General features: G+C 44.2%; 1 protein-coding gene across 2 annotated transcripts in view; it reads right to left on the bottom strand.

The window, feature by feature from the left end:
* Positions 1 to 760: 760 nt before the first annotated feature.
* Positions 761 to 13,352, bottom strand: part of golm2 (golgi membrane protein 2) — a 24,800-nt gene continuing 12,208 nt past the window's right edge. Inside the window, exons 6-10 of one of the 2 annotated variants that reach the window (XM_080840526.1) lie at positions 11,369 to 11,452; positions 10,465 to 10,764; positions 5,802 to 5,942; positions 3,239 to 3,406; positions 761 to 2,338 (exon numbers count right to left, since the gene is read on the bottom strand). In XM_080840526.1, the coding sequence (XP_080696652.1) occupies positions 2,262 to 2,338; positions 3,239 to 3,406; positions 5,802 to 5,942; positions 10,465 to 10,764; positions 11,369 to 11,452 (770 nt within the window). In that variant the 3' untranslated portion in view covers positions 761 to 2,261. The remainder of the gene's footprint in view (positions 2,339 to 3,238; positions 3,407 to 5,801; positions 5,943 to 10,464; positions 10,765 to 11,368; positions 11,453 to 13,352) is intronic. The other variant, XM_080840527.1, reaches the window with a different exon arrangement.

Genomic DNA, 13,352 nt, shown 5'->3' with positions numbered 1-13,352 from the left:
GTATGTTAAACACCATCAAACGCGTTTCTTGCAAAGTAGTCAGCTCAGTGCCCTGAAGCCTTTGAAATAGAGTAAATATCTTTCACGGGGAATTTAAATAACCCCCCATACCCTTCATAAAATGAGCGTTTGCCCTCTGCATATCGCACGAGAACAAAATGGCATTGCGCAATAATCTCATATTTTCACACTCCAGGTTGACCAAATCTATTTTTGTGGGAGGGTGTTGGCTGGAAACAAATGGCGGGATCAGTCTGTGCAGTCACACCAAGAGGAAAATAAAAATAGACATTGTGCAGCTGAGATAGAGGAGGGGGACAGCTGAAGGGGAAAACAAGTCCCGGTCGCCATGGCGATGTAGGTGTTGTTACGAAAGCTACAGTAGCAAAAACAGTTCACAGTAAACCACCAGAAACGGAATTTCGGCACTGCGCTTTCTTCCTTCTCCTTACATGCTCATCATACCGACTGTGCCCTCTTGAAAATATAAATTCTAAAAACACTGCCGGTGAAGAAATATTTTCAAAAACACTATAAGCCTACAATGCCAGTAAGATGTGATGACAGATGTGATGACATTTTTACACACAAATTCTGAATAGCCTTCCTGATCATTTGTAAAAAATAAAAAATATCTTACAATATCTCACCTACACACATGATAGTCTGTAACAGAAAACAAGCTTCATACCCAGTGTATAATGATATCGACACGGTGTATATGGGAAATATTTTATTATTGTTTTGATGATGACGATGATGATAATTCAATGCTATTTGGGGAAGTAGGCCAAGTTCGCCTCCGAGCAGATTTTTTAAATGTTGTATGTCAATGAGCCTTTTTTTACAGTCTCTTCACAGTGATATAAGGGCATTAATTGTCTTAAGTAACCTAATAACAGTTTGTGGGAAAGATGAAGCACATAGTCTTATTCTACTTAGCTGACCATTAGAAACTACATTGCACAGTTGTTTAATTGCCTACAAAAACCCACCCAAGTACTTCGGGGCTTCAGGTCTAGACCTGAATCAACCCTTACAACAGCTGAGTACATTCACGTCGCCAACTTCCATCAACCCCTTTCTTCTACTTCTGGCCTAGGTTCATATTTTCTCTGCCCTCTACCCTAAACCCACCCAACCTTTCATTCATATTTATCCCCCACAATCTACATGTCAAGGAAGAAAACTCCAAACACCTAAAAGGCGCATTTTATCAAATATATACAGCCATGCTCATCTGTGTAGGCTTCAGCTGCTGTTAACTCGAAACAAAATCTGCCCTTCGAAACTGGACTTGTATGAAGGTGTGTATGTATTGCTAGTTTGACATATTCTAGTGGCTTGATACCCAAGCCAGCCATATATTTGCATGCAACAACTGTCATAGGTGAGGCACGTGCCTCAGAGTGTCTCCCGAAACACAGACAGTGAGGAGGAGGAGATTGGCGTGTTATTCCAGGACCATTAGCGGCATTCTTCTCCTAGTCCATAGAGTTCCTACTGAGCCTTCATGGCAATCAGCGATTAAATCCCAGCAGGCACAGGGAAATGGGTAGAACTCCTTGGAGTGCAGTTCCAGAATATGAAACATACTTCTAATACAAGATTCTAAAGAAGAGCAATGTAGAAAATGGAATTGTTCAAATCCTTATTGTGAGCATGGTTACCACGAAAAGCTTCACAAAGTCTGCTGTTGCAGGTGAGTGTTCCAATGCTCTGCTCCCCATGTCAGTACGTCTGACGTAGTCTTATTTAGCAGAAAGTCTTGATACAAAACGCCCTTTACAACCCCAAAAATGGTAAAAAAATAAAAGAAAATGGTAACAAAAAAAAGCGCAAAAAAGCAAAAAACCTTGTTGAGAACTTTCCAATGTACATATTGTTCGCATATATACACACATTTGCACAGTACAGTACCACTTTGGAGTCATACCTATTTAGGGAAATAAACACAAAGTAAAAAGGGCAATAAGTTACTCACATTTCTGATGCCAACCAACATCAAGTTATTTCTCCTTCAATAGTTCAATTATAAAGAGACCCCCACCCACCCATTTCATTTTCCACACCATCAGAAAGGGATGTTTTTCACACTGTCCATGACCCAGTGATATGCATCAAATGTCTAAAGATGGCATCCCGAATTCATAAGATCAAAAAAGCTGCTTGTGAACCTCGAGGCCATTATGTCAAGGTTTTGTTCTCTTCCATTTCTGAAGCAGCCCAACTGGGCTTTGATCCGTTATCCCAAGATCCGTTTACAGAATTTCATTGGCTTGATGGCGTTTCCCGTAGTCCCCTCCTCTATCACCCGGCAGTTCTCGTTCATCATCATCTAGGACACAGAAAAGAAGAGTCGAGGGCGAGCGGAAACTCAGGTTAATTTTGGGATCTTATTTTACAGTATGTCTATGTGTATTGAGCGTGTATGTATTGTACATGTATACATACCAATAATACACACACACATATACACATATATTTCTATATTTGCTAGCATAGCAGTCTGTAATCTACAGTGCACAGGTTAAGTGCGGTATTTCACAGCAGTGAGAGAAAATTAATACATTGAGGAAGATGAAGATGGAAGAGGTGGCCTACCACAGACACAGACATCAGCTACACATCAAAACAACAACACACCACAATACAACACGACAACATCACTGGGCGGGTGAAACACTGTCCTAGGGGGAAGCTGATGGCTGAGAGTAGCATAAACACACACACATGGGACAGACAAAATGAAAAACATTGTGTACACACACACACGCGCACACCACAACTACAAATGAACTTGGACATGTGCAGAGAATGTCAGCAGAGAGCCAGGTGTGCAAAAGCTGACGGCTCCAAACGCAAGCACAGCTGAGCCAAGCATGCAGGTAACTACTGAGAAGAGTGTCCCTCACAGAACACATGTGGATGAAACTAAAAACCTCTGTACACAAACACACACAATAGCAACAACGCCAAATCAAAGAGTGGTTTATCCCTCAGTGAGAGTATACAGAGGGCAGTGGCTGGTTGAACGGAGTGCTCTTCTTTGAGAGAGAGCTGGGTTGACAGCTACTCCTGACAAACAGCAGCAACAGCAGTAGCAGCAGGGATGGACTGAGGGGACTGGGAGGGGGGGAGGGGAGGGGGGGGCTTTGGGGAAAACTTTTTTTGGGGGGGAAAAAACATCCCTCGAAGAGACACGGCTTCACACACCAATCCCCTCGTCTGGGCTCACCTTGGACGTCTTCCTCCCCACCATCACCATCCTCTTCCTCATTGTAGGCGAGCTCGGCCTGCTTGTCGGCCTCGTACTCGCCCACGTTCCCGTCGTCCCCGTTGTAGTCTGCCAGCTTAGAGCCGTGCTGCGGATCTACGGGGGACTCATTCTCATCAAAGAAGCGGCCTGCAGAGGCAGAGAAGGGCCTCATCAGGAGGGAGGGAGAAAGAGGACGAAGAGGACAGAAACAGATCGAGAGACAGATCAGGAGAGAGAGGGCAGGGGGAATAAAGGGAGAAGGATGTTGACAGAAAGGAAGATAAAGAACAGAAGTATAGGAGGCATGAAGAAAAAGAAGGAGGAGAGGAGGTATGACGACATAGGAGGAGGAGGAGGAGGAGGAAGATGGGGGTGGGGGGAGAGCAGGAGGACAGACAGGTAGAAGGAGAGTGCCATCAAGCAGGTGAGCAAATCATAAATGCAGCAGGAGGTGGAAGGGAGGAGGGAAGAAGAAAAGGGGGAGAAAGAAATAAGAAAGAGTTTGGGGAGGAGAGGGGCTGACTGATGGTAAAATAAGAAGAAAGGAGGGGAAGTCCAATGGAGCAAAGGAAGGATGCTAAGAAAGAGGGGGAAAAAAAGAGGCAAACCCCAGCACTAGTAGGGATGGAGAACGTCTATTCCTTAGGGGAATAGAGCACATACGCAGAGGAAGCTTGAAAGAAAAAAAGTTTGAAAAAGGGCAGTATAAGAGAGAGAGAGCGAGGAGGGGGGGGGGGAAGAGATGAGAAAGAGGGAGAACATGTGTGGAGCAGGAATAGAGAGGTTTGGACTGGAGACGAAAGGAGTACAGAACAGTGGGCGAAGTGGGTGGAGATGGAAGGGAGAAAAGCCCACCATGATGGCAGAGGGAGGATGAAGATGTGGAGAGTCGAGATTGGAGCAGAGGGGTGTGGTGGCGGTCAGGAGTGGAAGGATAGAGGGATGCAGAGAGCATGGCAGGTGGAAGGGAGAAAGAGGAAGAGAAACAGGAGGAGAGGGAGCGATGCAGAGAGCTTGGCAGGAAGCAGAGCTGAAGCCAGGCAGCAAAGGTCATCAGGAGCTCACAGAGATCAGTCTTTGATTAGAGAGCAGAGACCCCCCTCATGGTCAACTACAACTCTCTCTTCTCCTCTCTCCCTCCATCCCTCTCTCTCAATAAGACAGACATGCTCTTTTTTCTATTCCCCTCTTGTTCAAGCATTGACATGCTCCCTAGCCTCTTTCTCTTTCTGTCAAACACACAGACATACAGTCAAGGTCATTTGTCCTTGATAGCATCGCTTTGACCGCATTTCGTGACAACAACTACAAGCTTTGAAGGTGCAGTGACTGAAAAAAGAAAAAAAAAAGAAAAAAGAAAAACAACATCTCAACTCAATAACGATTGTTCTGAAAGCCCAAATATTACAGCTATATACAAATACTTTGTAGCATTACTTTGCTTATTTCTGTTTCAGGCTTTTTAGTGCATTTGTTAAACCTGGTTCTACAACATGTAAACACAAACTCAAGATGCATAGAACATGTATGCCACTGTTTTCTTCAAAACCGCTTCACTACTGTATATTTAAAAAGCGATTTGTGTTGAAAAGCAAATTGTGCTTGAAAAACCAAGCCTATGATGCCCAACTGATACCATGATGTGTGCAGTGACGTCAGAAAGGGATGAGGTGTGTGTGTGTGTGTGTGTGCGTGCAGTGTGTGTGTGTGCGTGTGTGTGTCTGTAAGATGAGTCATAGTCCATTAAACTTATATCACAATTTGACATACCCAGCTGAAGATCCTGGCACTTCATAAATGCTACACAATTACATTAAATCACAGCCTCAGCCGTTGTGCAATGGATGAACTTTTGATCACATTCATATTTAACCAACAAATCAAATTCGGTGTACTTGAGGCCTACTGAACATGAGTTCCTACTTCAGTTGGAACATACATAATGGATCACACACAAAGTTTTTTTTTTTGTGTGTGTGTGTTTTTTTTTTTTTTTTAAACACACACACAAATTCACACACACACACACACACACAAGTGGGATATTCTAAGAATGTGGTGTAGTGACAAATCCTAATAGGTTTACTCCTAGCAAAACAAAGCCAGGGCTCTTCTTTTAGGAGGTTTACCATTTACTCTGTTAACATATCCAGGCTCATCACTACACCACATACTTGGAATACCCCCAGAGGATGGTATTTCCATTCAGGGACCCGTCTTGGTCCACAGTGCATCCAAATGCTCAAGTCCTACCTATCCTTCTGCTTCCACAGATGCCAGATAAGACCCCTTCCATTTCCCAGGCCCAAAGTAAATCCCCATATCATGTAAATATTAGACCATATGCAGCCAAATCGCTGCTCAAAAATCCAGTCACAAGATGAAGTCAAACAAAACTAAATCAAACAAACAAAGCAGTCCGACTAACTTCTCACAGTGGGACATTACATCACGTGACACAGAGACAATGTTTGGGCCAGGCCTAAACCATGGAAGCCCTTTCCAAAGCTGCCCCCACCCCTCCCCTCTCCCAGTCACTCACTCTGCCGGTGGCGGGGAGGCTCTGCGGGTGCGGGGTGCCGCGGCTCGATGGGGTTGGGCAGCACCTGGGCCGGGTTTGGTGGAATGGGCAGGTTGGCTTTGGCCTCCGGAGCCTGACCCTGAGCTTTCACTATATCAGGAGCTGACAAGGAGAGAGAGATAGAAAGAGAAAGCGACAAAGAGAGAGAGAGAGAGAGAGAGAGAGAGAGAGAGAGAGACAGAGGAGGGTAAAAATAAATAATGATACAATCACTGAATCGAAGCTCTAGTACTAGTATCATTTATTACCTTATAAGGTCTTCCATGTTCCTCTGAACATGGTTAAATGATCAGGCAGGTAGAACAAGAGAGGCAAGGGAAAACCATGAAAAGAATAAGAAAAAAAACATAAGAAAATAAGGTTAAGGTTAAAGTAAAAAGATGAGAGTGAGAGATATAAATATAAAGGAGAGCTATGAAAATAAATAATCGACATATTGACTGCACACTGAAGTTGATGAGTCAAAACAGACTTAATTAAATCAGTGGGACTGACTCACTCTCTCTAGAAAGCCACAGCACAATGCCAAAGGAAGTTTCAAATATCTTCAACTGACCATTTCATAGAGAACAACTATAACAGATGAAAGACAGTTAGAACATCATTTGAGTGTGTGTGTGTGTGTGTGTGTGTGTGTGGGGGGGGGGGGTCCCAGGCAGCCTGCTCATGCCATTTGGGAGAAAATGATTAATCACCAAAAGAACCTAAGAACTCGCTGCCAACTACCGAGGAAAAGAGAAGACACCAGGAAAAAGAGGGGAGGGAGGGATTGAACGAGAAAGCTAGCCATTGGGTAAAGAGTGATGAAGGCAGAGTGGGGGGGTTGGGAGGTAAAAGGAAGGACAATAACAAGGAAAGAGGGAAAAAAAAGAAAGGCACTGGATCTTTCTCCCCCTGCCTCGGTCTCCATTTTCTCCAGGAGCGTTTAGTGGCGGAGGGGTGAAGAGGCGTTTGAAAACAGGAAGCTGCCACTGGTCGCTCTGACAGCAGACAGATTACTACTGAGGAGACGCCAAGAGCAGCAGGGTTCCTACAGTACGCAAAACACACACGCCAGCCCAGAGGAACACACACATACACACACCTCCCCCCACACACACTCTTACATTAACACACACTCTTACATTAACACACACTTTTACATTTACTTTAGCTCAATCACCAGCACAAAGAAACTCACGGCTACATATTGCCACACCAATCAGTGGGGGAAAAGGCCACAATCAGCCACGCAAATAAGTGTGTGTGTGTGTGTGTGTGTGTGTGTGTGTGTGTGTGTGTGTGAGAGTGTGTGCGTGAGTGTGTGTTCCGGTGCGGAAGCATACCAACTGGAGTGCCATTCCATAGATGTGTCATCACTATTTTAATGTCACCATGGGCTCATTATCGCTACATCGGAGTACCTGAGATCTCAACATGGAGCCCATACAAGAGGGAGACAGTTGTATAGCACTGGGAAGGAACTGTGCAATAAATCACATTGAAAAGGTTCCTGAGTGGAGTCGGTGACAGAGGCATGCAAGAAGGCGACCCTTGGTTGCTTTATCGGCATCCTTCAAAATGTCAGAAAAAAAGAATGGTTAAAATGGTTAAAAACCATGCATTCAGTCTTCCAAACAGTTCAAGACAGTCTCTTAGGAACGGTCTGTCTGTCGCTGTTACTTATAAGGTATTTTGTGAGTTAGCATAACTAGATTCTATTATTGCAGACCTGGTCAAAGTGCGGCCCCAGGGCCATTTGCGGCCCTTTGGCTGTCCCTGAGCGGCCCGCGGAGGTCATGGTAAATTAGGAATCAAACGTAAATACCTGTACTTATTATGAGCAATGTCATATGTGTTTTTACTATGCCTGCACCACATTGTCATACCAGTAGCAGTAAATCAAAACCATACTATTTCATGCTTTTTATAAAGAGAGCTAACATTTATATTGAGAGAATTGAGTTCAGCCTATTGGTCCGGTCCTCCACAACAGTCCCACTTTCTAATGTGGCCCCTTGGGAAAATAAATTGCCCACCCCTGTATTATTGAATGCCTAGTGCTTCATTCATCCTCAATGGTTCTTCCTGGAGATTGAGTAATTAGCGCTAATGATAGCGACTGCTCAGTTTGCACCGTCTTGCACTCTAGGGTCCCTCCAAAGAAGTTATGAACTTTTATGAAGAAACCCGAATGTGATCAGACAGATACCTAAAACAAACAACATGATAACGCGACAAAGGAATGTCATGGTGACAGAAGAACAAGCAGTTGACAAGGTGACAGTGGACAAATGGTTGACATGGTGGCAGTAGACAAATGTATGACATAGTTACCGTAGAGCAAACAAATGCCATGGTGAGAGTGCAAGGGTGAAACATAGTTATTGACCTTTGTGAGCTGACATCACAAGTCATGTGACTTTTGTACCGCCATATTGCCACACAAACAAACAGTCTTTCCAAATTCCAAAAAGGAGCAATAATTTTATTTTCCTAGTATATTTAAGTTATATATGCCTGGACGTATAATATACGACATCATCGGAGAGAAGACAAACATGGTTAAATGTTTCATTGATTTCCAGCAGATTCAGGAAGACAGTAGTTTAAGGTTACAATTAGCGCTTATACCACCACTCCATTGGCTTATATGGTAGCTTTCTAGCTAGATGCTACATACACTACATGTAAGTATTTTTTGGCTTATAATTAATTTAAAAATGACGACAGTCTTGTTTCGTGCTCTACACAGTTGTATACATATATATTTGCAACCATGTTCTTCATTGAAACTTTTTTTAAATCGCTAGTTTCATAGCTCATACAGTCACGCATGACGTACCCGAAACCGAGTGGCGTCTCATTTCATAGGGGAAAGTTTTCAGTCCTTGGCCCTTACACTTGCAAGTGCTAGGGTTAAGACAAAGACAAAGACAAATCAAAAGGGGCAAGGGGAAGAATCGAGATTCGGCGAAAGTCTACTAGAATCAACTGTGTGTAATACTCTTTAATTATATTATAGGCACGTTCTTCTGAGGTCATAGGAACAGCTTTGTGTGCAACTTGTGATATCTGGTCTTACCTGAGATGTCTAAGTTATCTAAAAAAACCTTGGTATCGAAAGATCGCCTCAACTGTGTAACCGTTACATTTCTCTGCATTTTACACCAAAGTGCACCTTTCAAAAATGTTCAGACATTTAGATGGTTTTGAAGATTCAACTTGAACTTATAATCAGACGCTAAAATATTAATAATAATAATAATCACTAACTCTTATCAGTGTCTTAAATCCCACATTGTCCAAAGCTTTAAATGGAACCACATCCTTAGCTGGTTGGAATGTGACCGCCTTCATCACCGCTTTCCATGGTTTTCTGCTTGAATTGTGTTTCTCCGAATACTCCAACGTGTCGGTCAATGATAACTGTTTACGTTATGGGACCTCATAAGATCCAGAGGAGTGTGGCTGTAATCCAACCTGAGTGAAACACTCTCGGCATGTTCATTCCTTTTAAGGCGCTTGAATAGATTTATCGTATTACCTCCGGAAACGCCGACAAAGGTTACAGCTGCCTTTGTTTTGAGAAGTATCTGACTACATACCCGAACCACTGCCACACTAATGACGTCAAGTCCTTTTTTGGCTCCATCACCTCATCAGCCATTCTGCTACTGCTGCACATAGTTTTACAAATATGTCATGCATTAAAGAGACTTATGAACGGGACATGTGATTATAATATGGTCAGTCAGCACGGCCATCTAGTAGGCAATCATTCTGTTGGTTGTTCAACGTAGCATAGAACCATGCCATCATGTTTTATGTTTAAGTGTGGATACATTTGGAGGTGGACAGAAATTGTCATGATCTCTATAGATCACCCACCCCTACCAGTGGTACAGCAGTGGAGAGATTTGAACACTCGTCCCTGCCAAGACACACTGAATGAACGTTCACATAGATACAATTCAAACTGACTCTGTGATGCTCGAAAATCCCCACTCCGGACAGCGTAGAGAGGAGGCTGTCATGGTTCACTGTGTCAAAGGCTGCTGACAAGTCTAGTAATCAGAACTGATGACTGACCAGAGGCTTGTGCTCCTCTCAATGCTTCAGTCACAGATCAAAGAGTAAATTCAGTACAAATGGCCATCCTTAAAACCAGACTGGTTCGGGTCAGGCAAATTATTCTGAGACAGGAATTCAGAAACTAAAGACAACTTATTCAAGAATCTCTGACAAAAAAAAAGGGAAGAAGAGTGACTGGTTAAGAAGTCTTCACATCAGATGGGGTAAGTGGAACTTTCTTAGGCAAAGGAGTAGCGCAAGCCGGTTGGAATGATGTAGGAGAGTTTCCTGAACTGCCTGACTACATGCATGATAGCAAGGTGAATGGTAGATGACAGACAGCCCTTCAGCCTAGTCCTGCACTTAACTGGGCTGTCAGCTAGAATTCTCCTTTACCATCTCAGCACAGGGTTACACATCACTGATGGCTACCAACAGCACAACAAGCACAGACACACTGATTAAGTTTATCAGGCCACCTAACAAAAGCAAACTAACCATGATAGAAACCAGCATGAAAATGAGTGTAGGTGTCTGTGTGTGTCTGTGTGTGTCTGTGTCTCAAACTTACCTCTCAGCTGTCTCCTTTGCTCCCCCAGCTCGTCGGCCTGCACCCTCACTTTGTTGTCCTCGTCAAACAGTATGGGCCGGTCACCCTGGGCCTGTGGGGGCTGCTGTTGGGCCAGCATGACCCCACGGTGCTCCAGGTCCAGGGCGCTGTCCTGCGGCGGGAGGTCCAGGGAGATCCCCACACCAGCTCCCTCCACGGCCCCAGCGCCAGGCCCAGCTCCTGCCCCCATGCCTCCCCGGTCCTCCTTCAGCAGGGGGCTCTCTGCGGCCTGTTTCTGGGTGATGGCGGGCTTCTTCAGACCTGGGAAGGGTTGCAGTTCAGTTCAGAATCAGAATCAGAATCAGATTTTATTTGCCAAGTAAGTTAGAACAAACAAGGAATTTGACCTGGTGAACGGACTCTCAATGTGCTTACACATATATTACACATAATATACATGACAATACAATACAAAAACAAACTATGAAAGTTTGACAAAGTACATAAATGTTATTATGCTGGATATAGTGCTCTGCTAACACAATAGTACTGTGGATAGAGTAAGCTACTTAAAAGAAAAACAAAAACAAATCAAACAAACTAAAACTGTACACTACTACATTACTTCTGTAAACCACTACAGTTTAACTCTGTCCACTTTGTTTGCTAAAATGTAACTGCAGATACAGTTAGCTACTATTGCACCGCTAATAGGCGGAGGACAAAAAGTATTTTATTTCTAATCATCATGTAATTTGCTCCAAATGTATAAGGCAGGTCTACCTCTGCAGTTGAGCAGTGTAATCTTGGGGAATATTAACATCTCACAGCTAAGTTAGCTAGTTCATGACCATTACATCACATCATATCAGTTCTATTCAATAACATGTATCTGTGACACAGCAGTGAAACAGGGGCCCCTCACCAAACTGCACTTCTTCCATTTTCCCCACTTCACTGTCCTCGATTCCAGGCATGCCCGCGTCGCTGCCAGGCTTTCCCATCTCGTCTGAGCCAGGGCAGATGGTGAGAGCAGAGAGAAGAGAGACAAAGACAGGTTTAATGTGGAGCATTAACAGCACAGCACAGGACAGCACAGCACAGCACAGCACAGCACAGGACAGGACAGCACCTAAAACCATGAGGGGCTGAGCTGCAGCTGGATAAAGACTCAGTTCAGCTCTTACAGCAAATGCATCTCTGTATGAGCAGAGGGATGAAATTTGGTCATGATGTCTGAGAGAGGCCTAATCCCTAAGGCTCATTTCACACTGCCTACGTTGGTTGTATGTGGCGGCTTGCGTTACCTGTTGATTTTCATTGAGGCGAGTATGCTACCAGGTTAGAGCATGCCCTCGTCTCAGGTGCGGCTCAAGACGCACTGCAGCCACGAGTCATCTACAGTTACGTAATGGAGCCTACTTTTCCACATGTGTGATAAGCGGTTCTCAGCAAAAATACATAAAAGATACTTAAAAATTGTTGTGATAGTTATGTAATGTTGCTTGTATGTCTGGGTTATATGTCAATGACATCGCCCACGCCGCCCTGCTCCCCATCCTGGGCCCTCAACTCAGTCATCATCCCCTTGACGACTTCTCCCGCTGGATGTGACGACCCCCACCCTGGTCATCGGCAGCTCCATGGTCTGAGATGTCCACACCCCCCCCTTCAACAAGCGGCCCCTGCAAGGTCCACTGCCTCCCCGGAGCCTGGCGTGTTCCAATCGCTGATGGATGTGGAACTTTCCCTCCCCACCCCCACCACTCTGCACGTAGTCTCTCTACCTGGTCTACCTAGAGAAACCCTCGGCCAACCGCACCCACTGCCACTGCATTGCCGTACACCTACTCTACCCAATACCCTATGCTAGCATTTATGTACAATATACATTATTGCCTCCACCGAAATGTTTCTCTGTCCCTACATCCCCTACCCCTGTAACAGTAACCCTATTGCCACAGTAATCTGGTCTTGTCTGTATCATGTATTTACCACCAGATGTATGTACACATATGTCCAGTGACCAAATGCTGGCTGTGTATTGCCCCTGTTGCTTCCTTTCCCCTTCTGCCACACTACCCTTCCCCTTCCCCCCTTCCCCCCGTCCCACCTTCCTGTCTCCACCCGGCCGACCTCAAGCAGATGGGTCCCCCCTTATGTGCCGTGGTTCTGCTCAAGGTTTCTTCCTGCCTAACAGGGAGTTTTTTCTTGCCCCTGTTGCCGTTGTGCATGCACTAAGGGGGTTCAGGCTCTGGGCTCTGTTAAGCGCCGAGAGGCAATTGTATTGTTATGGCGCTATACAAATAAAATTGAATTGAATTGAATTGAATGACAGAAATATAAATATTATGGAGTGCTATATTGCTTTTATAAAACAATTCTACAGTCAACAAATTAACATTTCAACACGAAGTTATTGATTAAAAATGGTTTATTTCGCCATTGTTTCTCCATAACAAAAAATAGTTCCATTGTCAACGTCTTGGTTTGGAATTTTAAAAACTTTGAATTAACGGTTATCATCAATGCGAATGTTTCATCGCGGAGTGATTTATTTTTAGCTGTGAAAAGTCCCGTAACTGTAGGTATGTTGAAGAATAACCTATAGCATGGAACGTCTCTCGTCCAATCAGAAACAGCTAAATTACGCGCTAGAACCCAATTGTTTTATAACCCTGCTTACGGACTGGGTAAAACCCGTCATTGCAAATACAGACAGAACAAAGCAAGGCTTTGATGCAACATCAAATGCGACTTCGATAGCGAAGAGCCTTCTAAATGTATCACCACACACATTTCACTGCTATGCAAAGGGAATGGGAAAACGGAGCACCTAATGGCTAATGACCAAAAGCCAAACCAGGGCTACAGCATGTTCAGTGTTGGGGTTTGTGTATACCTTTCAA

Source organism: Sprattus sprattus, assembly GCF_963457725.1.
Source record: "Sprattus sprattus genome assembly, chromosome: 6".
NCBI classification, from domain to species: Eukaryota; Metazoa; Chordata; class Actinopteri; order Clupeiformes; family Clupeidae; genus Sprattus; species Sprattus sprattus.
This window is presented reverse-complemented; position numbering and strand designations above follow the sequence as displayed.